Source organism: Camarhynchus parvulus, chromosome 8 (genome assembly GCF_901933205.1).
Source record: "Camarhynchus parvulus chromosome 8, STF_HiC, whole genome shotgun sequence".
NCBI classification, from domain to species: domain Eukaryota; kingdom Metazoa; phylum Chordata; class Aves; order Passeriformes; family Thraupidae; genus Camarhynchus; species Camarhynchus parvulus.
This window is the reverse complement of record NC_044578.1, coordinates 16928703-16956540: the sequence shown is the minus strand read 5'-3', so window position 1 is coordinate 16956540 and position 27838 is coordinate 16928703. Positions and strand designations below refer to the sequence as shown.

Below are 27838 nucleotides of genomic sequence, written 5' to 3'. Positions count from 1 at the left end.
TTTCCTGAATTTGAAAGCTTTTTACCACAACTTGCAACGCAGCACTCTAGCACATGAGAAACTTTATTCCATGCACCAGCACCTCTTCTGTAACAGAACAGATTGTGCTTTAACCTGTGCTGTGCATGCAACAATAAGTATTTTGTAAAAACTTAGATGAGGTTGGGATTTAAAGGCACATAGCAAGAGGCGTGTGCTATAAAAAACATCACCATCCTGGAGTGTGTTTGAGAATTTTTCTGATTTGGCCTAATTTAGATGTTCAACTTACTTATCAAGACTGACATGCATAAAGACAGACCGTTGTAGATCTTGGCTTATATACTAAAAATGCTTAAGGTTTTGCTAATACTTTAATTAAAAACTAACCAACATTTGCCAGAAATTTTAATTTACAAACATATCTGTATGGTGTTGAATTTGTATCAGGTGAAGAATTACTTAATGAACAATCAGAATCTGCTTTGTTGATACCTTTTTTCATATAAGTAATTATCAAAATGGTGGTTGATGAAATGACATGAGAAAAAATGATGGTTTAGTTTAGAAACCTTAGGGTGTTGTTATACAATTCCCCCCCTCCTTTTTTTAAAGTATACTTGCTTCACTTTTTGTGAGAAATAAGTTTGTGTGGATGATATACAATATTGCAAGTTTACTATTGGTAGCTGCTATTATAACTCTGTGTTTTTAACAATTTTTTTTATTTTAAGTAGGCTCAGCTTCAATATGGCCTAGAATTCCATGCAGCTGAATACTCTCAATGTGTTTTGTAATGTGACTGGGTGTCAATTCACTGTTTTAATGTAGTTTCTCCTTTACTTTTTTCAGAAAATCATGATGGCCTCCATCAAGTAGTACATGAACGCCTGGGGGAGTTACTACGTGTTTTAAAAGCAGTGATAAATAAACATCAGACTCTAAATTCAGTTGATATTCTTAGTGCTGCAGGAACAGTTATTGCAAAAGTAAAAGGTAAGGAATTACTATCTTTCATATTCATGGAAAATTGTAATTAGTGACTTGATTGGCTTAGAGTTATAGATAGAATTCTACATATACAGAAGAAAGTGGGTGTTTTTAAAGCATAATGCTGTAATACTTGTTTAAAAAAATGCCTTCCCTAAGTGAAGAGTAATATTAAGTAGCTTGTTTTCTCATTGATGTGATAAAATTCTGCTTATAGGAAGCTAAGTGCAAACCCACATTGAATTCTAAAAGCACAAGCCTTTGATTTTAAGCTTTTCTTTACCGGAGTATCACAGAATGTCACAGAGTAATAAACCTGGCATTTATCTACTTTGAGATTTGCAAAGAATCTTTGCCTAAGTTTGTGAATTTATAGGGATGGTATTGTATTTATATCAGATGAAGAAATCTCTGAGCAATCCAAATCTGCATAGTTGAAGAGTTATAAATTCCACAAGTGCATTGCAGCCATGTGTCAATAGCAACAAAAGTATTGCAGACATGTAAATACTTTCTGTTCTTGATCTTTGCTACTGCATTTCTCAGCGTGCCAGACAAATGCAAATAATGAAGCACTTAAATGCTCCAGCCCCAGAAACCTGTTCCTTCTCTGTGTAACCTTTGACTGCAGCTCTTCCTGCTCTGGAGTCTGGTATATTACTGTGGAACCAGCTTTGAGTAGGGTTAAATCTCTGCCTCTTGCCTATGTTAAATCATGTAGGATATCTTCCTTCAGAGACACATAGTTCAGTTTTTCTTCTTTGTCTAGGCCTTCCCTCTTGTTTCCTATTTATCTAAGTACATCTGAAATGTATTGTTGATTCAGTAAAGTGGGAATATCAGTTAAAATGCTAATGTGTTTAGCTTCCTGATTCCTATATATTGGATTCTTCCAAACTTGTTATGGATTCTTCCTATTGATATACGGTTTTGCCAGTTTGTTTGATCTTGGCAGGTAGTAGCAGACTACTTCCCATTTTCTTTGTGTTACACATAGTTTCCTATAGTTCTGTACCTGTATTTCAGATGATCCTGGGACAGGACTGTAACTTCCTGAACTTGCTTTAGAGGTTTGTACATTTCAGCAGAGACACAGCCCCTTGTGGTGCTATTTGCTTCTTGATCATGGGGAGAGTTGAAGTACACACATACAGTGGTAGTCAGTGTTCAGTGAGCATGTTAATTGTTTAGTGAACATAATTCTTCCACCTCCAACAAGCTATTTCCATGCTTAAGTGCTGTGGTAAGATGACAGTGTCCTCTGCTCTGCCCTAATTTCAGTGGTCGCAGGACAATGTTCACTTTATTTAAGTTAAGAAATGTTGAGGAAAAGTGACCTGTGGTATGCAAGTAAATCATATCGTATTGTTTTAGAACCGCTCTCAAGCTTAACAGCATGAAAGGCAAAATCCACAGAAGTCTAAAGCAGGATCATGTCAGTGATCCTGCAACACTTGGAGGCCCTCTCTGGGCACTTGAGCTCAGCTGTTCACTCAGGTGACTGGTTTCCAGCAGTCTCCTGCAGGAATGAGTCAGCCCCCTACCTCTCAAAAAGAGAAAACTAGCTCTTAAAACTCAAAAGGGAAAAAAAAAAGGCTTACATAGAGTTTAGTAGCCTGTCTGAAAATCTTCTTTCACTGGGGGTTGAACTGCCATTTACGAGAGCTGAAAACAAACAGTGCTGCGTCAGTATTTGTAGCCATTGATACAAACAAGTACTTTGATACAAAGATTTTGGTAATGCCTGTCAGTGTTTGCTCAGACGCATACTGTACTTGTAACACCTCTGGAGGTGGAAATGGGGAGATTCAAGACTTCAGGACTTTCTGGCTGGTACTTCAGTCTTCCTTCTCTGTGAACAGCGAAGCCTTTGCTGTATGAAAGCAGACTACCTGCCTCCAACATAATCTGTGGTAAATGTGAAGGCAGTTTGCCTTTAGCACCTGTTTGGTTTTTACAGCTGTTCTTTTTCTGAAGATCATACTGCTCCAAGTTTATATTCAAACTGAAGTGTAGGACAGCTGGTACTGAGAAAACGGAAATAAAAATACAGCACATTGTGGTGATTATAAGCATATCAGCACTCAGATTTGCTTACTTTGACCTGTGTGTTACACATGCATTCACATGTTTTCAGCTGTGGTTATTTCACCAGAGGTAATGCAGCTTTTGAATAAACAGGAAGCTACAAGAATGTGAGGAGCTGGTAGAACATATCCAGTATCCTTTTTCCTCTGGCTTCCCTGTCTTTGTTAATGTGACATTATGAAAAGTTCATGTGACTCATCTGTTTCTTGTCATTGGAGGACAGAACTATAAAAAGATATGGAAGCACTCAGTAGTTGGATTTATGAATAGGAAGAAAATTAACCTGACATGGAAAAATTCTGATGTTTATTTAGGAGAGGATGAAATAGAAACAAGCTGAGATTTACACATGAGTCCATCTCCTGGTTTTTGAGTCTTTGCATAATGTCAGAGTTTCAAATCCAGTTTTTCTTTGGAACTTCATATAGAGACATACTGCTATTATAACAAACAAATGCCTTTTGCTCTCCGTTAAATTAGTTACAATAACTTGGGAACCTTAGTGACTTGTGAAGTCCTAGTGTCTTGTGAAGTGTTCTCATAAGTATGACAAGCACTGTGCTTTAATCAAAATGTCCAGTGCAGATGGACTACCCCCCTTTAGATTACTGCATGTGTGAATATTTCAAAGGCTAACAAAAGTTAGAGTGCATGTGACCCCCTTTGAAAGAGGATCACATGCACTCTAATTTTTGTTAGCCTTTGAAATATTGGCTTCTTGGCCATTTTTCAGGACCTTCAATGGGAATGATACAAATGTGCCCCTCTTTCTGCTTTGGGTGTTCAATGCTTTTCCTTTTAGATAGATTGAAGGAAAAGCTAGCTGTAACATGTTGCTGAATCGTGCTATGGAGAATCATGCTTGGCAGTACAGGTTTGTCAGACGTGTGCTGTTTTGGACTGAGGTTGAGGGAAAATGGCAGTGAGAAGAGTGGGACATGACATATTTGATTTGTCTGCTTATATCTTGGACATGACGTGCCTCACTGGACCTCTCTGGACTCTACTACTTTTACATGCCTACTTGAGTGCTTAATGAAAAATGTCTTTTAAATGGCACCTCGCTTGACCTGGAAGAATTGAGACTTACCAAAGCATCTTGCTTGGAACCTGTTTAGGCTCCCATTTCTGTAAGTCACTTCCCATTCTGGCACAGCATCATATTCGTAGTTGTTATTTTTCCACTCAGTGCCTTTAAATAGTTGATGGCCCCAGAGTACATGGTTCTCCTGATCCCATGCTGAATTCAAGTTTGTACTCTTCCTCTGCTCTTAATTACACCCTTTGACTTAATCACTAGAATGAATACTGATTCTTGGTAAAGCTGAAAATTACACTTGTCTTGTAGAAGTTTCCTATTTTAGCATAGGCTTTTTTTTTGTAGTAGTTCTGCATCAAAAAGAAATACCTCAAACAAGAAATAAAAAAAACTGAAGTAATTCAGTTTTTTTGGTGTATCTGTGATGTTCATTCAGAGCAAAATTTATTATGGAAGGAGTAGGACACAGTTCCTTGAAGTTGTCTTTTGGCATCCAACTGAAGTTGAGGAGGCTGCCAAACCTGGTAGTAAGTACAGGCTGGTGAAATGATGTGGCACTAAGAACTAAAAGTAGAACAGTAGGGCTTGGGCAGTCTGCCGATCTTCTCTAGAATACAAGAATATTCTTCGGCCTGTATCTAATCTCCATACTATTACTCTTTTTGCTTACGTTCCTCTCCCCATTTATTTTACATGTTTTTGAAGAAGAGATGTAATAACAAGAGGTATTACAAGTCTTTGTTTTCAGAGAGGGAGTGGTCTTTTGGTCTCTGTTGGGTTTTTTGTTTGCTTGGGTGGTTGTTTTGTTTTTGACATAGTTCTGAAAGGTTTTTGAAAGCATTGTTGAGAGTTTAAAGACAAAACTGGTTGCAAAGGTACTCAGTTATAAGAAGTTGGCTGGTTGCTTACTTGTTATAAGTCAGCTAGCAAAGCATGGATTGAGGATGTGTTCCTGTCTAAGAAAATACATGGTGATGCTATCATATATATCCATCATGTGTGAGAAAAGTGACCTGCAAAGAGCAAATTCTGCGAGCTTGTCCAGGCTCTGCAGACAGCTGGCAAGGCAGCTTTGCTGCTGTCAGTCCTGCACGTGTGTGTGGGCAGCAGGCTTGGGGCAGCGAGTGAACTTGTGCTGCCTCCAGCATGGCTGTGTCCCATGGGCTGGGAGTTCACTGGGAGCTGCCCATCACCTTCTGAAGGCCCTGCTTGCCCTTGGGTCTCCCCAGCTGGCAGCCTTTCCTTCGTTTTTAGAAGCATTGCTCAGATGTCCTCAGGCAATGCTTCAACTTCTGGGATTCTCACTTCCAAAACCTTCGTGGCTGTTTTGGGCTCCCCAGCCTGATCTGTGCTTGATTCAAAGAAGTTTTGATGGCATGACCCAAGAGCTGAAACTGCAGCATACTGCAGCATTTTAATGAGATTGCCAAACCCACCTCAGTTTGAAGACAGCTTTAGAAATAGAGATCTACTGCAAGCTAGGCTTGCATTTCTGGTACTGGATTTGGATTTTAAAGTACCACTGTCATATGATTTTTTGAAGTTCATTGTGTGTCATCTGAAATCTTGCTTAAAAGAGTTGTCTAGTTGTATTCTTGCTTTGAAATCTGTAGAACTATAGATAGATAGCTGTCATTTCCAGACATGGCAAGATTACTCCAGTTCATTGTTGTCAGTAGCTATTGTGTGCAGTCAGGATGTCCTGGGGAAAGAGAGTGCGTGGTTTAAAGTTGACGTTAAGTACATCAGCATTCCAGTGGTGGTAAGCTAGAAAAAAGCTGGTGGTGTTCTACTGACTGAATTACTAAGAGATTAGACTAACCTGTTTTGGGAGAAGTGAAAAGAAGTAAATCTGAAAAATTTGAGATTTGTTATCCCTTTTGTGATGGATCCTGAAAAGAAAGGATTTCTCTGGCATATAAAGTGTAAAGCTTAACAAAACTCTTCCTGGAACAGGAAGGCAGAGTGAAACAGACGGCATTTCTTTAGGGAAAGGCTCTCTATATTAATGTCTTGTTAGCTAAGTGAAAGAAGTGCTCTCTCTCCGAAGACACTGCGGCTAATGGATATACAAATGTTTCCATGGTAAGTGCTTTGAATACATAGACAGTTTTTGCTAATTCCTTCTAATTTTGAAACAGTTTGCATTTCATGCCAGCTCTAAATGATTTTTCCAGTCATTAGGGACTGGTAATCAATAGGTCTCCTTGTGACTGTTGTTGCCTAATGATTTGGAATGCAAAGTTTAGACTTACGCACAACATTATTTCTGGAAAGCTGTAGTTTTCAACTAACCTGAATTAAAAAAAAAAAGAAATCCACTTATAGTTACCAAGTTATTTAAAAAAAATTAAAAATCTGTGGAGCTTTATTGAATCTCATTTCAAACAAAGGTGCCAGAGGCTTTTTTTTTTGTAATTACAAAGTGTAGCCGAACAAAGAGGTAGGAGCAGCTGTAATTTAGTAGTGAACTGTGTCAACAGAGACTGGTAATGTTATTATAATATGCAAGAATTGTTTTTTGCTGTAGGCTTATTACAACATTATTTTGTATTTGCAAGCAATTGTAAAAATAGCCCATGAGAAAAATATGTATTTTCTGTAATGGCTTTGTATAGAAATTGTTGTTATAAAATGTTGATCAAGTCTGTTTACATACTTTGTAAAAAGGAATGGATTTAACTGTGTTACTTTACTGGTAAAAAACTTTTCCTTTCACAAAGGAAGTCTAATGGGGGAGCAGATTACTGTACTTTCTTTGTTTGTTACCCATTAGTATTTAGGCACCTGGCAGGAAGTTTGAATACTTTTTAAGATTAAAGCCTGTTAATTTGCTGAGAAAATTTGTATAGAATGGACAACATTTTAACATTATTTTATTTTTGCTGCTTCTACAAGTCATTGTATTCTGTTTGTACTTGGAACATAAGGAAGACAAACTAACCTTGTTAGATTTTGCAAAAAGTGACGTGAGTTGAGTACCTGTATGTGTGTCATTGCAGTACCCCTAAAATAGGTGTGAGCGTGTGTGACTTACACATCTAGACAATTAAGAATATTGCATTGCTTAAAAAATAAAAAACAGTAAACTGAAAAAAAGAAAACTTTAAAAAAATACTAACGTGAAGTTGTCATTTCTCACAATATAACTCTGGGAAAAACTTCCCTCCAGAGGATACAGCTTCAGCTCAAAGGAATGTGTGCAGCTTTTCTACAAAAAATCTCCTAGTCACCATTGATTAAGGAGTTAAGTTGAAACCAGACAAAAATGGTCGTGCTTTTTGTCTTGTCCTTTCTCCCTCTTCTTGTTTAGTAGTTGTTAATAGAAACTCTGGATGAATCATTCTTCTTGTCTCATTATTCCAGCTTGTTACAGAAGTGTGCTAAATGTGTTGAGTAGTTAAGTACTTGATCACCACTTTAAGCCATCTAATTTGTCTAGCAACACTCTTCTTCCTATTTGGGACCATCAATAGTTACGCTGAGTTTCTTTCCCACTTTTAACAGGAAAAACTGAGGGGGTTTTGCCAGACTGTGGAGCTCATAATTGAAGGGTTTTGCAGTGGACACCACCTTTTGATAACTTTCTGCTTGCTTGTACTCAAGCCAGAAGTGCTGTATTCTGGATTGCGTTCAGTTGAGGGGGCACCCCCACAAACTACTGCTCCTGTTTGGAATTCTGAAATTTCTACTCAGAAAAAAACCAGCTGTTCCAATATCTGACTGCATTTGTGAGCTGCTTTGTGGTGGTGCTGCTGCTGTGTGATTTGACTCTGGTTGGTAAATGACTGTTTTTGTTCATGCATTACCAACATTTCCACACAAAGCTGCTCCTTAAGTGGGGAGATACAGGAAGTGCAAAAGTAATCTGATTTCATTGAGGGAAGCATCTGGATTGTGTTAATTTTTTTCCTTTAGTGTTTACTTTCTTGCTAATCTTCTTTAAAACAATGTTTTTTCAATTATTCAGAGAAGCATAATGTTGCGTGTTCTGTAGGAGACTTTGTGTATAAAATCTGTCTCTAGGCCTCTTGCTTAATTGACCCCATCTCTCACTCTTTGGTTTTCTTTTATTTTTCTTTTTTCTTTTGTAAGCGGTGAACTTCAAAGAAGTTAATGAAGAAAATAAGAGAGAACTCTTCAGTGAAATATTTTCTTCCATTGAAACATTGGCATTCACCTTTGGAAACATGTAAGTTGGGATCCAGAAAGAGTTTTTAAAGAGCTCTATGGAGCTGAATCAAATTAAGACGCAACAATAACAAAAGCTTTAGTTTTCTTTTGGACAACTATTTTCTGATAAAGTAATTTTAATTAGCTACATCTAGAACAATTTTACTGTTTTGGGTTTTTGTCAGTTTGGCTTTTTCCTTAATAAGGAAATTTAGGATGGTATAGAAATTGCAGAGAATATGTCTACTAAAAATGGCTTGCAGAGCTTTTCAAGGACTGAATTTCTGAATTCAGTGATACAGAATTGCTTGATGAGGTAAAGTAATGAAGTAACACAATTCTTTGTTTTTCTGGCAGTGTTTCAGACTTCCTTATGGGAGATGTAGACAATGGCTCGTCATTGGGACTTCCTGTATCTCGGAGAAGTCGGGTAGGCTAAACACGTTCTCTCTGAGTGTCAAATGATATCCGTTAAAGGAGACTTCAGTTCCACTGAAACTCTCTGCATCATTGGGCTGGGACACTGGGAGTCATCTGTGGTTTAAAACAAGACTTCAACCCAGGAAAAATGTGTATTCAACGTTTCAAATGCTTGCATGTATTCTCAATTCTAAATGATAGTGATGACTTGACAGGTCTACCTGCTGTCATGGTTTTTGAGATTTTTAAATTGCTTAAGTGAAAATAAATGGGGAAAAGTAAGATACTTGAATGATTGCTCGCTGAAGTAGACAGACAATTACCTGTTAAACCTGGAAACCAAAGGGTTAGGGACTTCATTTTGGCTTTTAAAGACTTGTATTTATGACAAAAATACATTTTCTTCTTTCGGAGCCCACTTTGTGCTGTAACTGTTTCAGCAACAATTCACTAAAAGAACTGTCAGCTTACAGGTAGTCAAAGAAAAACACTAACATTTTAAACTTTCCTTTAAACACTCTGGAGGTATGATTGAAAAATGCTCAGTACCAATTTCTGTTTTGATTTTTTGTATCTTGAGAAGCAGAATTTCAGGTAAATGAAATAAATTTAAGAGTTGCATGTAAGGAAAATAAAATTGATAGTGTGTATTACAAGCTAAGTTGCAGCAAGGTTAAAAATGTTAGATTATGTGGTTTTTTAAAGGCTTTGTTGAAACATACTTAAGACTTAGCACAGGCTTGTGTGCAGCAAGCCATGCAGCTACAGCTGAACAGTCTTTTCAGGCTTTCACTATGTTTGATAATCTGTCTTTCTCTCATGTGTGTTACCACACAAATGCTACTTCTGTAGCTGCCAGAAAACTTATCTTCATAAACAATATGGAGGCTACTCAGAAAACTGGTTCCAGCAAACTTCAATTTAGGTCACTGATAAAAAATATGAAATAAAATAGCATAGAACCCAGCATCTCATGTAAATTAAATGAGATTATTTGAAGAAGTACTGGTTTATCTAATTCATTCACCAGCAGAAGGAAATTGCTGAATTTGCCAACATCTTAATCTTGAAATGGTTTTGCGTTGCAAAAATATGTGCTCATGGAAAGAGATGGTCTTATATATTGTATTGTGAAGTGAATGATTGATTTTCCAAAGGATTGCTCTTCTGAACATGGGGGTGAGGGGAAGGCCAAGGGAAAATTTGAATGTAGTGATATGAAGAAGGAATTCCATTCTAGATGTTTCAGAAATCAGCTTATATTTAAAACTTTGCTTTTGTAGTATCTCATGCTTTTCCTAATGTGAAGGTGAGCAATTATAAATTCTGGAGCAGGTAGGGTAACATACTTCATTTTCTTAGAAATCTGTCTGAAATGCATTTTCATTTAGGCAAATAAATACACATTTAACAGGTGAATCATTTCACTTTGATTTACAATTCAGAGAGGAATTTGGAGGCCAGCTAGGATTTGAGTGTTAACAGGAGTTAAATGCAAAATATTTAATAGCTGTTTAACTTTTTCTGTAGTTGTGTGTGTTCAGTGATCATAGCAGCTAGCTGTATTTTAAACAGGACATAACATTTTGGTAGAATTTAACATGTAAATACTCTGAGGGTTGATTAAGGAGAAATATTTTAATTGCCTCTTTAGTTAGGGACCTCCCTAATTAAGCTGATGAGGATGGCTCCAAGGAGGGGGGTGGGCAGAGCTGATGTTGCTTCTCTTGACTGCAGGGGAGTCTACATTCTTTACTTTAGGCATTCCACTTGGAAGCTTAAGTTAAATGATATGTATACCCCCTCTTAGCAAATGTAATTGCTCTCATTTTAGCTCTTGTAGTTCAACCAGATGTACAAGGTGAAGCAAAGATTTTTTAATTAAAAACAAAAGCATTTTAAAATACACTGGAAGAGACCAGACAGACATGTCTGACCTTTCATTACTCAACAAGCTATTTGAATGCTATTTGATGCTGTGCAGATCTGAGAGCATAATAAAGAAGAAGGATCAAATTTTCAAAGTGTGTGAAGAGATTTGCCTGTGCTAGGGGGAGAGTCAGGTAATGAGGGGAAAAAGAGGCAGAAGAGACAGGTTGAAGTTGGAAATGAAAGTCAGGGTTTTCATTTTGCTAGGACTGCTGGGATTGGGTTGCTTATGGGGGTAAAGCTGTATGGATCATGTTTTGATAATTTGTAGATAAAGAGTCTGACATAGATAAAAGCATTTGTTCATGCTTGCTTCTAAAATGTGGTATTACATATTTGCAGTGTATGAATGTGAAAGAATGAGTGACCTTTGATTAGCTGTATTAACTAGTGTGCCTGATTTATTGGAAAGGAGTGAACAAGTTTTCAGGACTGCAATGATTTAGGTCTTATAGAAATGGGAAAAAATTTTTAGGACCAGAACGTAAAAATGCACCAAGTTAATATAAAGTATGGAGGTTTTCTAATTATTAATTTTTCTCCCCTAACAACTTTTAAATAATCTTGAAGACAGTAATACTTTATAGAAAATCTGAACTAAATCTAGGAATGTTCAAGCTTTCTCTGAAACCAAATATTGATCCATTGCTAAATTCAGATTTTAGGGGTTTTTAACCAATGTAGTTGGAGACAGCTTTGGGTAGATTTCCCAGCTGTTCTGGAAAAACCCTTTCATTTTCTTGACACTCTCTTGTATTAGACAGCCACTGTGATAGTAACAAAGTGGGTATTTAGGCTGCAATTTGATTCTGTTTGATGTCACTGATGATTAATACCTTGCATGTTTTGGTCTTTGGAAAAGCTGCTTCTGCTGTGAAGTAAACAGTGATTCTTGTGAGATTTTTGTGTGATTTATGATTAGTTTTTATTTACATTAAAGAACGCTAACAAACCAAAACTACTTTTATCATTGATAACTGTGCTCCATTTTAGTGAATGTCTGAAAATAAACCAGTGACAAAGTCTAAATGGAAATAAGCTGTTCCTGCAAAGCATAAGGACACTTTGCAGCTATTTCTTAGCCTTTGTTTTCTGTCTGCTTTGTGCTTCGAAGTTTTCAAAAGTAGTTTATCCATTTAAAATTATGTAGGGCTTGATGTCTGTTTTGGTTTGGCTTTTAAGGGGGTAGTTGTTACAAAGTAAACTTCTTATTCATTTAAATTTGTTGAGTAGTCAGGTCTACAGCACAGTCTTACAAATAATTCAACATGCACAATTCAAGGGGTAGCAAAATGCAGTGAGGACAAAGGTAGGGATGACATGATGTGCTAAATTCCTTTTATTATTGGATTACTTTGTGTCAGGTTGTACTGATTCTCAGGGTTTCATTAGCGAGTGTTACTAGTCAGCTGTTGTGCCTACAGTGCACCACCTGCAAGTAATTTACAAAAAACTTTATTCCCTTGAGCAAGAAATACAGGATTTTAATGGCTTGTGGAATGATGTCTGTTTTATTTATCTGGCATTAAGTCTGTGTGAAAAGGTTTTTAAAAGATAGGTAGGGGTTTAAGAAAAGCTGAAGCTCACTTAATTGTTTAACAAATCTGGTTGATATTTAACTCTTTCATCACAGACTTTCAAGATTGTTCATGTAAAGGTATATAATGATTCCTTGCAATTTAATCTTTTTCATTTGCCAGCAGTGGGGTTTAAAAAATGTTTTGCCTTAGATGAGAGGGAGTGATGGTGCAGTTTGCTTTATCTGCTCTATCTATGAAAAAATAAAGAGGCAGCTAATGCCATTTATCTTGTTAGCTTTCAGTTCCAGTGAGAGATTTCCTTTGCTAACTTAATGCTTTATTTCTTGTACACCAGTCTTTTGAGAATCTTTCTGTGGAGTCTGGGGGTTCACTGCATGAAAGGGATGATATTCCAGGTAGGTCATTCATTTAACATTGTAAACACTGTTTTGTAATCTGTGGGGTTTTTTCTTCTAAAAAATGTTCTAAGGAAGTTGCTTGGTCGCTTTTTTACACCTATGCTGCCTTTACAACTTCATTGTGAAAAAAAAAGTTATTGCCAAGGTTTCATTGTTTTGTAAATAACCAACCCAGGTTGGTTTTTTGGCAGGGGGGAGAACTAAGGCCTGAAGCACCTTCTGTGTGTTGTCATACAATCGGTGTTTGTTGGGTCACTTTCTTGAAGAAAGTTATGCTGACCATATGACTACTCCAGATAAAATACTATGACCCTTTAATTTGTTCTAAAACCTCTGTCAGTCCTGTTTAGAGTCAACTAGCATTAAAGACCAACTCAAGATCAGAGCTGCTTAAGCATTCACAGTTGGCTAATACTGGCTTTGCTCTCAGTGTGTGGTCATGTCTAAAAGTCACTTCTTTGTGTTGGATGCTTTATTTGCAGGACATCTTCGAGCAGAGGAGGTTGATAGCATGCTCCTAAGAAATGACAGTGGAATTGAGTCGGCTCTGTCCTATGCTAAAGCATGGTCAAAATATACCAAGGATGTAGTCGCATGGGTAGAAAAAAAGCTTAGCTTGGGTGAGTGGCTCTTTCTGGCATTTAATCAGCTTTGTCATGATGAAATTAAATCTGTTGTCAGGCCTCTGTGCTGCAGACTGTCAATAATGTGATTTCTAAATTAGTAGCTGTTCCGCTGAAGTGGACAGAGCTATCATGCGTTTCCTACAATTAAAGGCCTGTAACAAAGTGAAGGTGGTCCCCTCTGTAGCCTGTTTGTTAAAGGAAGACTGTAAAAAGCATTTAGCATGTGTTACAACTGTTGTTGTGTTATAATGTAAGCAGTAACTATGACATTTTTTTAACAGAAGTGGAGTGTGCTAAAAACTTAGCAAAAATGGCTGAAACTGCTAAAGCTGTTGTTGGACACCAGGTGAGTGTATACCTTAGGGGCTTTATCTTAGTCTTAAATCTTTATTGGATGGCTTGCCCAGGAGTAAAACTGATGTTGAGGAGTGGATTTTTAAGCTGATACAGAATTGATTTATATGATAAAGCAGTGGTTAAAAAGATCTTCATTTAATAAATGGAAAGATGTAATGGAAATTTGTATATATAATATTATTTTCGTGGAATATGCAGATCCACAATATTCTTTTTTCTGACTAATATTTTGTATGCTTTGTGATTCAGACTTGTAGACTTTTTTCCTAGTAAAATGAATCACAGATGAGAAATTAGTAATTTTCTACATTCATACCTGACATTCATACTATTTTAGTAAATAATTTACTAAATTTAATTGAAAATCTGGTTCAGTTATATAGACATTTAGAATGTCATTACATCTTTTTCTTACCTAGAACATGTTTTGTGTAATTTTAGGATTATATGCCATTCCAGTCAATATTCATTAATGCTTTTCAAAATGATATTGAGAACAGTCAACTTTGGCAACAAACAGCTGCTGCTCTCCAGTCTAACAAGTTTGTGCAGGTATGTTTAAAAAAGGAGACAAAAATATATATAATTTTGTAGAATATTCAAAAAGCCTATATGCCTTTAATGTACTCCATTAATATTTCCTATCTAGCCTCTTCTTGGAAGGAAAAATGAGTTGGATAGACAAAGGAAAGATATCAAGGACCTTTGGCAGCGAGAACAGAAAAAAATGGTTTGTAATTCTTTCATATCTTAACTGTTCAGTTTAAAATTCTTCAAAAGAATGAAACTTTCACACTGGCCTGTTCTGCACTTACATTCATGTAGTCTCTTGGTGAAAGTAGATGTAACTGTCAATTTCATGGCAGTCTGGCATTTGTTATAGGTTATCTTTCCATGTCAGTGTACTTGGTACTGCAGCATACAGACCTGTGCGTAAGTCTCTTTAAACATCACATTAAATAACTGAAAAATTAATGCTGTTTATTCTTCTCCTTTTTCTCTGGCTGCATTCTGCAGCAAGAGCTGGAAGCTGCTCTTAGAAAAGCCAAATTGCTGTATACACAGCGTCAGGATGAGTATGAAAAGGCAAAATCCTGTACTGCTCGTGCTGAGGAGGAACAGCTTAGCTCAAGTGGAAGCTTTGTGAAAGATTTCAGCAAGCAACTTGAGAAAAAACGAAGGCTAGAAGAGGAAGCTCTTCAAAAGGTAAAGAGGTTTGTTCCTTGCTTTTAAAGTCTATACTGGTTTCATTCATGCTTTCCCAAGGAGGGTATTTGAGTAAGTTGAGTTCACATTTTTAATTTTAGTCATATTATGTTCCTTTGGGTTTTTATCTTAAAAGAGAATCTCAAATACAAGCATATTGAGTGGAGATTTTTCATGCTTCTAGTATCAAGGCCTGTCATCCATCAACTCTTTATACTTGTGTTTTCTTTAGGCCGAAGAAGCCAATGAACACTATAAAGCAAGCATGGCAGAGGTTGAAGAAAAAAGAAATTATTTGGAAAGCTTTAAAAGTGATGTTTTAACACAGCTTCGGGAGCTTATTTACCAGTGTGATCTTACTCTTAAAGCTGTAAGCATGGTCTTTAAAATACATTTTGCATAGATATTTATATATTGTTAGAATTAAGAGAAGGCCCCATAAGCCCCATTTTAAATTGAAAGTTTTCAAAGGGCAGATGTCATGCCAGCAGAAACAGTAGGAGAACTTACAATCTGTGTTCTCTTTCTAGTAGGAGTTTAAAAAAAACCCCAAACATGTGGGGGGCGGGTCTTGATGGTTTCTGGATGTTTCATAAGCTGTTGCCTTGCAAGCACCCTGACTACACAATCCTTATAAAATATCTCTTCAAAATTTTGAGGGCAGTAGTGTTCCTCTGTTGCTTAAGAGTACAGCTTTCTGCTTTGATTAGTGCATTAGCAAAGACGTTTGGATCAAGTCCAGCATGGATATTAACACACTTCAGCCTTGCTGGCAGCCTCAGATGCTGCAGGATCCTTTGTGATTAGTAGAATGTACTAGTTTATTGGTGTAATAGGGAAGTGATGGTCAAAACTGCATAGGACATGCACAGTTCTAAAAAAAGCTTGAAGAATGTAAGAACTCATTATGCCAAGAGATGTTAGAGACCAATTTTTGTTTGGTTTTCTGTTTGTTTGTTTAGATGAGACAATTAAAATTTAATGCTGGCATGGGGAGGGAAAATAAAATATCAAACTTAACCCTGCTCCACAAGCAACCCTAAAACCAACCCGTAAGAGCAGTAGAAAGTAGAGACAGACTTGTCGGTTCAAGTGTATTTAAATTGCGGACTACTTTGCAACCCGAAAGTTGACAAAGCAGTTAGGCAGTGTCCCCCTTTTCTGGTCTCTGGCATGTGATAAAATCTTTTAGAAGTGTTAGGTAATTTAATGGAGAAAGTGTTCACTTAATCTGTCTGCTGGGACAAGACAATACGGTGCTCACCTGGGTTTGGAATCCCAGATACTTCATTATTTTAGTGATGACTAATATTCACTCCAGAACATCAAAAAAGCCTTTCTAATAGCAAAAGCCCTTGTTGTTTATTTTGATCAACTCAAAGTGAGAAAAACTTGGAATTGGCTTTGCTAGTGGGAGGATTCAATAACCCAGAGAGGAGAGAAATACTCATGTCTCTATTACAGATGAAACTTGTGCAAATCTCCTGAAAGTTGACTGTAAAAAGGAATATGTTACTATTTTCTAGAAGTTTTCTAGTCTTATTGTTCAAATAATCTTCAGCTAGGGTATTAATTTCAGTTGAGCAAAGTGTAAGTGAAATATTTAGTAAATGATTTACAAATAATGAAAATCTTTCTCCCAACAGGCAACAGTTAACCTGTTCCAGCTGCAGCATGCTCAGGTTGTATCTCTGCCAGTTAACTGCCAGTCCCTCTGTGAGAGTGCCAAACTCTATGACCCTGGTCAGCAGTATTCAGAGTTTGTGAAAAGTTTGCCAAAGGATGGTGTTCCTGTTGAATCAGGTTGTTTTGAAACCCAGAATTCCCAGGTTGATGGGTAAGTGCCAAAGTACAGGTGGCAAGTGCTTGGTTTAAAATGCAACACTTAGGCATATGTGTTTAACAATAAAACAATATTTTTGGAGGAACTAAAGGAATCCTGTGTTTTACCCTGCTTTACTATTTTCTTAGTCTCATCTTTTAGATGGTAGATTATATATAATTTTTGACATTAAAATCTGCCTCTGAATTCTAAGGCAGACTGTAATTTCATGCAATAATACTTGCTAAAACATTGACAATTGTTGTGCAAGACTTGACTTTCTACTATTTTAATATAGATACTGGTTAATATGAAAAATGTAAATTTTGGACTTGGTAGGGTTGTATGGCAGTAGTACTTGAAAATCAGAAATTTAGAAAGTCTGAAGAGGTAGTTTTCCTCTTCCACAAGCCTTGCTGCTGCATACAGTAGCTTCTTTCGTACTGTTTACATTTGGCAACTTTTGGCAGGAAATGTCTCGATTTCTGTCTCATGCTATGTGCCTAAAAAAAGCTCAGAATCCATTTGTAGGGACATGTTACAACTTAATTATTTTTTCCAACCTGTATGAAATGGAAGTTTTTATTATTAAACTATGAAAGATCTAGCTAATGTGGAAATAAAGACTTCAAGATAAAGACAGCTCCTTGTGTCAGCATGCCAAATGTTTTTCCACCTTTAATTTGTTGTAAAATGGTCATCTTGGCACTAAAGCAGCAGAATATCCATTTCAATCTGTGTTTCACAGTTCTACAGGAAAGCGTCGTCATCGTTTTTCAAAAGGAAACTAAATTCAAAAACCCAAATGCTTGAGTCAGACTTCTACCAACAAAAGGCAGGAAATTCAAAGTTAAAGCTGAGATTCTTAATTTTTGTCTGTAAATTTCCTGCCTTTTAAGACTGATTTAGGCTATACTCATAAACTTTGACTTTGGGGGAATTAACTATGTAGCTCCCTGAGAAACTGATGAGCGTGAAATTTCCAACACTTTGTGTGCTCTCCCAGCGATTTACTGCTTGACATTTATAGGAGCATGTTTTTTCTCCTCCTCTGCCCACCTTTTATTTTCTCTGTCACAGCCTTGTGATTCATCATGTACTTGATCATTTTTATTGTTTGATTCTGCATTAATTTAAGGAACTGTTCCTTGAACAAATGCAAATTTGAATGTTTTTCAGTTTCCCTTAAGCTTGATAGGGTAGAACTGATTAAGGAACAGCTTCCTGACTGCTAAACTTGGCCAGCAGGCTATTTTGTCCCCAGGGTGCTTCAGCATCTTATGGTAATTACTGTTAACATTATTCTTACAGTGAGAGTGGATTTTCAAAATGGACTGACACTCTGGCAGCTTCAGCACATTTTCTGTGCATTTAAAAAGCACAGTATGTGACCACCTGTGTTTATAGGTGGATGGTCCTGATGGCTGGTCAGAGAATCTTTTGGAGGGGAAAGCATAATCATAGAATACAATGGCTTCTGATTATTCTTACCTTCAGATGAATAAATAGGCTGTATTTTCCAAGTCTGCAAGATAATGTTTATAATACATGAAGACATGGAATAGCTGATTCTCTCTGGGTGGAGAGAAAACACTGGGAAATCTCACATACGTAATTGAAAATAAATGGCTGCTGTTCTTTTAATATTTTTGTTTTTTAATTTTGGAATTAAATTTAATTATGAGAATGACACGTCAAAAATGTATGTTCATGAATAGTAATTAAATGTAGCATTTTTTGTGCCCAGGGATTAAAAAATGCGTTACTTTTCATGAATTTCTGTCTTGTTCATTCTTCAAATTACTTTTTTTCTTTCTGAAGGGTTTTTAATAAGCAATCAACAAACAGTGTCCATACATCCCATGGTAACTTATCTCAGTGTTCAGGAGATTTTCCTGCTCAGACATTAGATGATGTGGGAAGCCCAGTTTATCATCGTTCACAAAAGGTTAGAGAGAAGAGATCTTCCAGCAACACAGATATTCCAGGTAGTTCTTTTATATTTCTTTTGGAGCTCAGTCTCTAAATAAATTTTCTTTTTTAAATGTAACACTGAAGGATTAAAAATGTATTATAAAGTTCAAAGTCTATAAAACATAATGTACTTGAGCATAATAAGGAGAAATGGAAAACTGCCTGGTCCTAGATCCTTTGACAAGAAAGGTGAGATTCAATTCAAACAGCAAGTACTGTCAAACTCAGTGGACTAAACTCTTCCAATTGAAACTCTAGCAATTGGAAATCCATTGGTTTTGTAAATTCCATGTTGATTGCAGGTCCTCTGCAAAAGCACAATTATCTAGTTTCTGAAATTAATTTTCTTAGCTCCTGAAGCTTTTACACGAATATATGCCCTGGGGTTTTTTCACTATATTGCATGTTCATGTAACTTGTGCAAATTTTCCTATTTTGAATATACTCATAGTTAGTTTTCAGTTTAAAAAAAGTAAATTTTTTCTTTGATATTTGGAATTTGTGAACTTTCTTTTCAAAAGCAGTGCGAGGGCCACCACCGTTCAGATCGTGGTCAGTTGGCAACCAGAGTGGAGGAATGTGCAGTGACTCTGAGAGTGCAGGGGGGAGCAGTGAGTCCCGATCCATGGATTCTCCATCTGCCAGCCCAGGTACAGCTGCCCTCACTGCTGTGCTAACCTGAAGTCTTTTCCCTGCACTATTTCACATGAGTGAAGACATCATTGTTAAATAAACAAGTATTGAGCAGAGCATGTAATGAAAAATGAACAGTTGGGTGGGACTGGTACAACTTCCTGAAAATTTTTCTCATCTGCTAGGGGATTTTAAAAGACGACTTCCCCGAACACCTTCCACTGGGACTATGTCATCTGCAGATGATCTTGATGAAAGAGAGCCACCATCTCCTTCAGACTGTGGTAATGTTGTTTCTGAAGTCCTCAGAAGATGCTTTTTGTTACATTGTGTGGCTTTTCTTTCTAGTAATCTTAAGAAAAGTACTTTAACAAGGTGTGATTGCCAACAGCATTGTTTTTCAATATAATATGCATCCACTTGAGGTTGAGAGATGAAGAATAATGTTCAAGTCATTTTAATGAAGTGGTGCAAAATTGCCTTTATATGTTTAGGTTACTGTATGGACAACCACAGGACATTTCTAGTGTTGTCACCCTTTTGAGGTAAAGCAAATGATCCACTAACCATTCCCTCCAGACATTTGCACATAAATTTAGCTCCATACTGATTTATGTAAGATCACTTCTGAACTTGGACATGAAATGCACAAATACATAGAGGTGATAAGTGGCAATTTGGAAAAAAATTAGAACCAAATGTTCAGGGTAGTAACTGAGATTTTCACCCTTTCAGCTAAGATAAATTAGTTCAGTGATGTCTGTCCCAGATTTGCCCAGGCCATTTCTAATTTTCAAGTGAATTTTGACTGTATAACGACAATGTTGCCGCAGGCATTGAAACCTGAATAACTGGATTATCAGAAACAGTTCTATTGTATGTTTACAGTACTTACAAACTAATTTTGAAATATTTGTGGCACTTAAAGTAAAGCCCTTAGGAAACTGTTTACTTAGCCCTTATTTCCTAAATGTATACTTTGCATTCTAGGAAAAAACCTGTGGTAAACAGCTTTAATTCAGATCTAGACTTAAAGCACGGCAATGTGTTACTGAATGCAAGCTTTCACTTAGAGTAGTATTGTTTAATCAATGTTGAGCATTTAAGAAGCTTTATGGGCAATTAACTGAATGTGATCATTTTAAGTTATCTGTAAAACAAAGGACTTTGGTTCACAGAGTTATTGATAGCATTTTAAGTAAATTGCTTGAAAAAAATTTGGAAACAAAAAGGACCAGTTGCTATTCTTTTTAATTTTAGAATCCTCTAGAAAATATCTTATGTTGTTACAGGAAACTCAGAATCAGTGATTTTTTAAAATTTATTTTTATGAGGCTGCTGCCATGAGTGTGTGTTAATTCTTCCTTGCTGCAAAATATTCCTTTTTTAAAGCATTTCAGGAACACTAAAGGCCAAAACAAGCTGTCTTTCATCCTCTAGTACAGGATTTCAAAATGTATAAAATTAAACTTCCATGAATTGTTGCCTGAAATGCAGGGCAGTTGGAATTAAATGTCCTAATATTTTCACATTGCCACAATACAGGAGAAAACTAAATACTTAATAAGGCGAAAAAGATTGTTTGATTCTGCTTTTACATAGGATTGTTTGATAGTTAATGTCTCTGTTATGTGAACTGCAACATAGTGTTGCCTCCCTGTGATTAAAATGTTTTTGATTACTTTGATAGTTGCCGTTACTTACAGACTTGTGTTCTGCAGCACAATTCTAAAAAATCAGAGTAACTACCACCCCAGTAGTAGATATTAAAATGACTATAACAGGGAAATTCTCTTCAGGTTTAAATGATCTCACATCTGAAACTGCAAATTCTCCAGGACCTTTTAGAAATGCTAATATGTCCAAAGCAGCACAAACACACAAACTACGGAAGCTGAGAGCTCCATCTAAATGCAGAGAATGTGACGGCCTAGTAGTATTTCATGGAGCTGAATGTGAGGAGGTAAGTTGAAAATCAGTTTTAATTGCTGCTTGGGATTTATGTAAAGTCGGGAGTTCTGTTTCTGTATAAAAACTGGAGTTTGTGTCTCGTATAACCACCATGAACTTAAAGCAGAGGCACACCATACTAACAAATTTTTTGTTTTGCTCACATATGGGGTGAGAAACAGCAGAAATATTTCTATTGTGTCAGATTATATCAAGCCATGTGCTTTTTTTGTTTCTTCTCCTGTAGTGTTCTCTTGCATGCCATAAAAAATGTTTAGAGACTTTAGCTATTCAATGTGGGCACAAAAAACTTCATGGAAGGCTTCACTTATTTGGAGTGGAATTTGCCCAAGCTGCTAAAAGTTTTCCTGATGGCATTCCTTTCATCATCAAAAAGTGTACATCAGAAATTGAAAGCAGAGCACTGAATGTCAAGGTATGCTCGAGTTTTGTTCGTGCTTAAGTTTGACACAATCTTAAAAAAAATTCTCTTAAGATTTTAATGGTGTCAATATCATCTGTGTTTTACAAGTTCCATTCAAACTGAAATAGAGTTGTGCTCGTCTTTTAATTTTAGGGCATCTATCGTGTGAATGGAGCCAAATCAAGAGTTGAAAAGCTTTGTCAAGCTTTTGAAAATGGAAAGGATTTGGTCGAGCTCTCAGAACTCTATGCACATGACATCAGCAATGTTCTCAAGCTGTATCTCCGCCAGGTATGGAATTGAGAGGTCAGATGGAAAACCAAAGTACTGTAGTATATTTCTTCAGTAGAGTACAAAACAACCACTCCTTTTCAGCACTCCTACAGCAGCAATTAAACAAGTGCCTTGTATAACTGCCATGGCTTCTTTATTTACGTGGAGTCTGTGACAAGGGCTGGGAAAAGTGCTGGGATTACAATATGTATTCTACAGGGAAATTGTGCATAACAAGCTTGTTTGTCTACTCAGAGTTTATTTCTAAAACCTTTCTGATTAGTGAATTTGCTTGTCTTACATGGAGTTTAAAAGTTTCTCGTGTTCTTGCCTCTTCATGCAGACAGATGCTGATATATTGCTGTTAATACCTGATAACAAAAATGTCATGAAACACTCATAGTGGTCATGATGTGTTCATTATGGAGGGATTATCCATCTTTTTCTTCTAAAATAGAGCTTTAAAGCTTCATGATCGAATTTTCTGAAACAATTTCAATATGTATGTGAAAAAATGAAGCTGTGATGTAGCCCAGCGAAATCATTGAGTCATTCTGAAAACATGTTTACCCTGAAAGGAATAATCTTTAGCTGGATGGTCCTGTCCTCCTCCTCATGCTGGCTGTCAGAGATGAGCATTCCAATCCTATGATCATCACCATTAAACGATTTTGAAATCAACTTTTTTTCTTGAAATCTTATTTCAATAAATTGTGATAAATGCTCAGTCCTGGAGCTATTGTAGGAAAGGGTTAGCAAATGATGTCTGGAAAAAGGTGTGGATTGGAAAAAGGAAAATTGGGGATTGAGCTAATGAAAAAGGATTAAACAATGTCATCTAAGAAAATATGCTAGACCAGAAAAAGTTGAAGAAAAACAGGAAGGAAACAGTTAAAATTCAGGTTTAAGTATGTTTCTGAAATGTTCTTATTTCTTCAGCTTCCAGAGCCCTTGATTTTGTTTCGGCTTTACAATGAGTTCATTGGACTTGCAAAAGAAAGTCAGAATGCTAATGAGGAGTTGGATGCTAAACAAGCTAGCCCCAAAGCAAAGACAAGACAGTCACTCTGTATTGAACTGAATAGAATCATCATTAAAATTAAAGATCTTCTGAAACAACTGCCTGTACCAAACTATAACACTCTTCAGTACCTTATTGGACACCTTCACAGGTAAGAAAATACTTTAAATACAAACTGATGTTGAAAACTTAACTGCTACATGCTAGGAATCTCTTGTTCCTTTTTGATGACTGTTGAGGAAGAAGTCACATATGCCTTTGAAGACTGTTCTGTTGCTGGAGTTTTTTCCATGTAATGAATTCCCAAGTGAGAGAAGAATATGAAAGGGAAATAAAGCAGGGAAAGCATTGGTCTCCAATATTTTTGATTCTGTGCTAGCACTGGGGTCAGTAGTAATTAGTGTCACATTCAGGGATCTAAATGTGATTTAAATTGCAATGTAACAAAGATAGGGCAGTGATTTGATGGCTGTTAACAGAATATTGAAATTTGTATCATGTCTCTTAATAACCATTCTTCAGTCACATTTCACTTCCTTGTCCTCCAAATGGTGGTTTGTATGATGATGTACTAAACCAGTGATTGCCTATGAAAATGGGTAATACTGGGATACAGCTGTGTTATTACTTAGAATGAGAGACATTCTTTTCCCCAATCCCAGAAATGCCAAATAGCCACAAATAACTTTAACAAATAGGACATAACACCCTGTGTGGGAAGTTCAAGCCGCTGTTAAATGTGGTCTGCACTGAAGATTCTGCCTGCTTACCAAACCTACTCTGTTTTTTGTCTCTTACCCTCTTTAGACATAAGATTTTAATATCAAAAGTATTTCTAAAGTAATAAAACCCTCTAACACTTGGGGATTTCTTTTGGTTTGGTTTTTCCCCCTCTTTGTGCAGAGTTACAGAACAGTGCGATGAAAATAAAATGTCAGCCAGCAACCTTGGCATAATATTTGGCCCAACTCTGATCAGACCACGTCAAACTGATGCTACAGTTTCTTTGTCATCACTTGTGGACTACCCTTATCAGGCCCGGGTAGTGGAGCTGCTCATAACATACTATGAAAAGATATTTGATGTCTCATTGAAACCACTTCTGAGTGCTTCTCATGCTGAAGAAACAGCTGGTACGGTCAGAGTTGCATTATCAGCAGATGAGAGGGAGCCGCAGCAGCAGAGGAAATCATTTGTTTCTGTAAAGGAAGTGAGTGACTCTTTTGCTGCCACAGTGTTACCTGTGCCACATTAACTTCTGTTAAATTCTGGAGCATTCCAGAGCATGTTTTCTAATAAGTCTTTCGGGGTTTTTTTTGATAAGGAGTGCCTTTTTTGTTGACTTCTCATTTACTTCTGCTCTGACTTTTGTTAGCAGGGTATGCAAATAGTTCCATGTGAAAGAGCTTCAGAAACAGCTGCACTCTTTTTGGAATCGAAGAATAGCAAGAATACAAAAGAAGAAGCAGATAAATCTGTAACTGGTTAGTATACTGTTAGATCTGGGTATGGGTAAATAAGGAGCCGTGGATGCTTTAGATTATAGTGCATGTAGGTCTGCAGTATAGACATAAGCAAGTGATAAAACCTGTTCATCGCTGTTTGATACACTGTTTATTTTTTTAATAGGAACAGAAAATTAAATCTTTCTAAATGCTTTTAAGAAATCTGTGTTTATGGAATCAGAGCTTGAAGTATTTGGTAAGAGAGTATAACAGTGGTTAGGTTTCTCCCTTGTTTTAAAAAAGCAAACAAAAAACAGTCCTAATTATGCTGTGACTGATTTCTGAAATCCACTACAAGGCTGTAAGCTAATGCCCAGCAATTTATGTATTTTGACCACTGTGCCCCCAAAATACGTATCATTGCCATTCACTGGAACTACACCAGAAGGCTCTGGAAAGAGTAATTATCTGACAGAATCATCAGAGCATTTTGGATATCAGTATTTTTGCTTAAAAAATCCCAGGTTTGCTAACTTTGTTCTAACTCTGAATTTTTTTCTCTGTTTATCTGCCTATGCTACTGCAGGGGTTTGGTTTAATGTAGGTATGATTTAATGTACCTCATTTAGGAGTAACTGTACATATTCCCTTTTAATTGTGCTGATTTTCATCTAATGTTACCACTTCAGTCATGTCCTGTACATCAACAGTGCGACATCCTGAAACATACTAAAACTGAAAATATTCAGGGATGGCAAAGCACCAGCCAGAAAGTGAAGTGTCTGTGTTTTCTCTTTAGTTACAGCTGTACAGTATGTGTTTTACTGCTAGTGAAATGCTTACATTTGGTTAGAGTAGGCTGTTGCTAGTATGTATACAAGATATCCGTAAAAACTGTTATCCCATTAAAATACTGACTAGCAATGGGTCATTGAAGTCTTGCTGATTTCTCTTGGCGAAAAGATCCAGTCACATCTATTTGTGTTTCTAGGTGATGTTGCGAGTCCAGCTTCAGAGAAAGACAATGATCCATTCATTTCTGTAGGTGAAGACCCCTGTCAAATGAACTTAGTTGCCGTAAAACCCAACCGTCAGATGGGCAAAGTTCCGCTGCGGGCTCCAAGGACAAAGGCAGCATCTCGCCCGGTCAGCCTGCCTGTGGACAGAATACTGCCTCCCTGTGTTTTGAATGAAAGGAATTCACGAAATGCAGGGGCAATAAGTTCAGAGAAGTTGGGCAGAAGCCCCACTATTGAAGAAGTCTCAGAGGTGAAGGCAGTCCCTGCTGTTGATACCTGCTGCAGACTGCCTTGTTATGACAGCCAGATGCTGCGAAAAACTTGGGACAAGCAGTACAAACAGTATGATATCACAGCAAGGACAGCAATGATCGTGACTAATGTGCCCCTGGAGATCCGAGCACTCGAGAGTGGAACTGTAGGTGCTTTATCATCATCAAGCAGCCTTGGTAACAATCCAGCTAAAGCCATTCTTCCTAATAAGCCATATTCTGTTGTTGGGTCAGGAAGGACAGCAGCAGAAGAGAATGGTCCTGATGTTAATCCTCTTGCTGCCTTTAGGCCACCAAGAACATTGCAACCACCCCCAGGGACATTTTATAAACCACCCTCTAACAAATCAAAAGAGAATGGAGATGGTTCTTCTGCTAAAGCTTGTGCACCCACCAGTGCTAGCTCTGTGCTCCCCCAGGATAATACTGTGAAACTGGCTAAGAGCTCTGCACTTCTGTCAGGTGATGAACAAAACACAAATGAACAGAAATCTAGCTCAGAGGATAGTCACTCCACAGATCTGAAGCCTGCTTACCATAGACTGAGACCAAAAAGGATCCAAGAACTGGAACACAGGGAAGCTCATTTTGTATAGGGTGCAAATTCCTCTTGTACTATATGCAATTTCTTGATGTTGCCCAGTGGAGGCTTCCCCTTGCCCCTTTATCCTTTGCCTTCCCTTGAGAATCCCACTTTTGTGCCATATTGGAGTTATTTTTATATATGCAGCATTTTAAAAATGGGGGGAGGCCTGGGGAACTGTGAATGAAATAAGTCAAACCTTTTGTAGTTCAGTAGCTTTCAATAAAGATGTAATACATTCCCAGTCTAGACACATGGGTTCATTGAATAAGACCTTGAGCTTCATTTCATTGTGTGGAATGGAGTGCTTATTCATAGAGAAACAGCTATTTTTCTGAATAGATGTTATAATAAAAATGGAAGGTTTAATGTTCACTGTCTAAGCATAAACCAAAGCTTGTGCTTTGCTCTGTAAAAGCATTTGTTTATTTTTCTAATCTGTGCAATTAAAGCTTTGCTCTTGAACAGGCTTACATACTGGCCAGCATGGCTATAGTTATGTATCATATGTATATATTTTAGGCAGACATGGTTATCTGTTGCCAGTTTTCTATGTTGTCACTTTAATCTTTTTATTTTTTTTTGTACAGCAAGGATGCACTTACTGAGCTTTACTGTTCAGAAGCAGCAGTCAATTCACATCTGATCTCTTGTATAGCTTAGTGAGTGGGGCAAATGTGCACAGCCTGTTTCACTTTGGTGCCATTCTGGACACATTCAGTTGCCCTGGTGTTGACTTTCCCAGGTGAATGACAAGGCAGTGATTTGCTTGCTATAGATCAGTTTTACCACTTACCCTGGTGTAACTGAAATGAAGAGCTTTGTTTCCAAGTTTCCATGAAACAGATAAAAATAACCAAAAATCAGCATTAGTAGGTGCATCTAATGGTTTTCACTTTGTATTAAATGGTTTTTATGTGTACACTGTGTTATATTTGCTTTAAAATATATTAACGTGTTAACATTTCAGTGACTCTATGGCTTCTATATCTGGATTTATTCTAACTTATTAAAATACAGATGTTTGGCCTTTGCAAGTGTAGTACTCTCCTCCATCTGCCTTCTGGGACTAGGGGGTGGCATGCTTTTCTTTATGGGATTACAATTAGCACGACCCTTTCTTGCATACTATAGAGTACAGTTGTTTTAGCATGGTACTTTCTACTGATGTAAGCTCCAGGATGACTCTCAAAGGATGGCAACAGTGAAGAATCACTTTTCTGTTTTTGCAACAGGAAATACACTGGACTTTAGTACACCGTTACCTTTGCCAGTCTTCCCAAAACACCACAGATAAAATCCCACACTCTGTTTGGTGGACATAATCTGATTTTTGTTTCTAAAACTCACAATGCTGGACTTTGATTCCTTGTCACATTTCCACAGAAGCAGGACTTGCATTCTTGGCAAGGTCATTCTATCACTGGATGGATCTGGCCGTGCTTGAGGTCATTTCTTGGGGATCTGCCTCTTATTACAGAGAAGCTAAAAGCCCCACATGCTGCTGTCTGGCCAGACTGGTGTTGGGAGTTGCAGAACAAAATATGTGAAAAGGCTTCTTGCCATAGATGGGAATTTGTCCTACTTTGACAGTGGAGGAGTGGACGTGTATACCCCACACAACTGGTTAATGAATTATTAAAGACAGTGTAGCGTAACTTCATAGCACAGTTGTG

The 27838-nt window shown here is 37.2% G+C and overlaps 1 protein-coding gene across 7 annotated transcripts in view; it reads left to right on the top strand.

Annotated features, from left to right (window-relative positions):
• ARHGAP29 (Rho GTPase activating protein 29) overlaps positions 1-27152 on the top strand; it is a 48086-nt gene extending 20934 nt beyond the window's left edge. For 2 of the 7 annotated variants that reach the window (XM_030953122.1, XM_030953123.1), the window contains exons 3-23: positions 832-975; positions 8192-8288; positions 8627-8699; positions 12494-12554; positions 13040-13177; positions 13465-13529; positions 13982-14092; positions 14190-14270; positions 14558-14746; positions 14979-15116; positions 16393-16583; positions 18390-18556; positions 19064-19192; positions 19361-19459; positions 20975-21138; positions 21373-21561; positions 21703-21840; positions 22762-22994; positions 23747-24053; positions 24219-24327; positions 25280-27152. In XM_030953122.1, coding sequence (XP_030808982.1) covers positions 832-975; positions 8192-8288; positions 8627-8699; positions 12494-12554; positions 13040-13177; positions 13465-13529; positions 13982-14092; positions 14190-14270; positions 14558-14746; positions 14979-15116; positions 16393-16583; positions 18390-18556; positions 19064-19192; positions 19361-19459; positions 20975-21138; positions 21373-21561; positions 21703-21840; positions 22762-22994; positions 23747-24053; positions 24219-24327; positions 25280-26175 — 3719 coding nt within the window. In that variant the 3' untranslated portion in view covers positions 26176-27152. Of the gene's footprint in view, positions 1-831; positions 976-4447; positions 6182-8191; positions 8289-8626; positions 8700-12493; positions 12555-13039; positions 13178-13464; positions 13530-13981; positions 14093-14189; positions 14271-14557; positions 14747-14978; positions 15117-16392; positions 16584-18389; positions 18557-19063; positions 19193-19360; positions 19460-20974; positions 21139-21372; positions 21562-21702; positions 21841-22761; positions 22995-23746; positions 24054-24218; positions 24328-25279 lie in introns of those variants that run through there. The other 5 variants (XM_030953126.1, XM_030953125.1, XM_030953128.1 and 2 more) reach the window with 5 other exon arrangements.
• Positions 27153-27838: the final 686 nt, after the last annotated feature.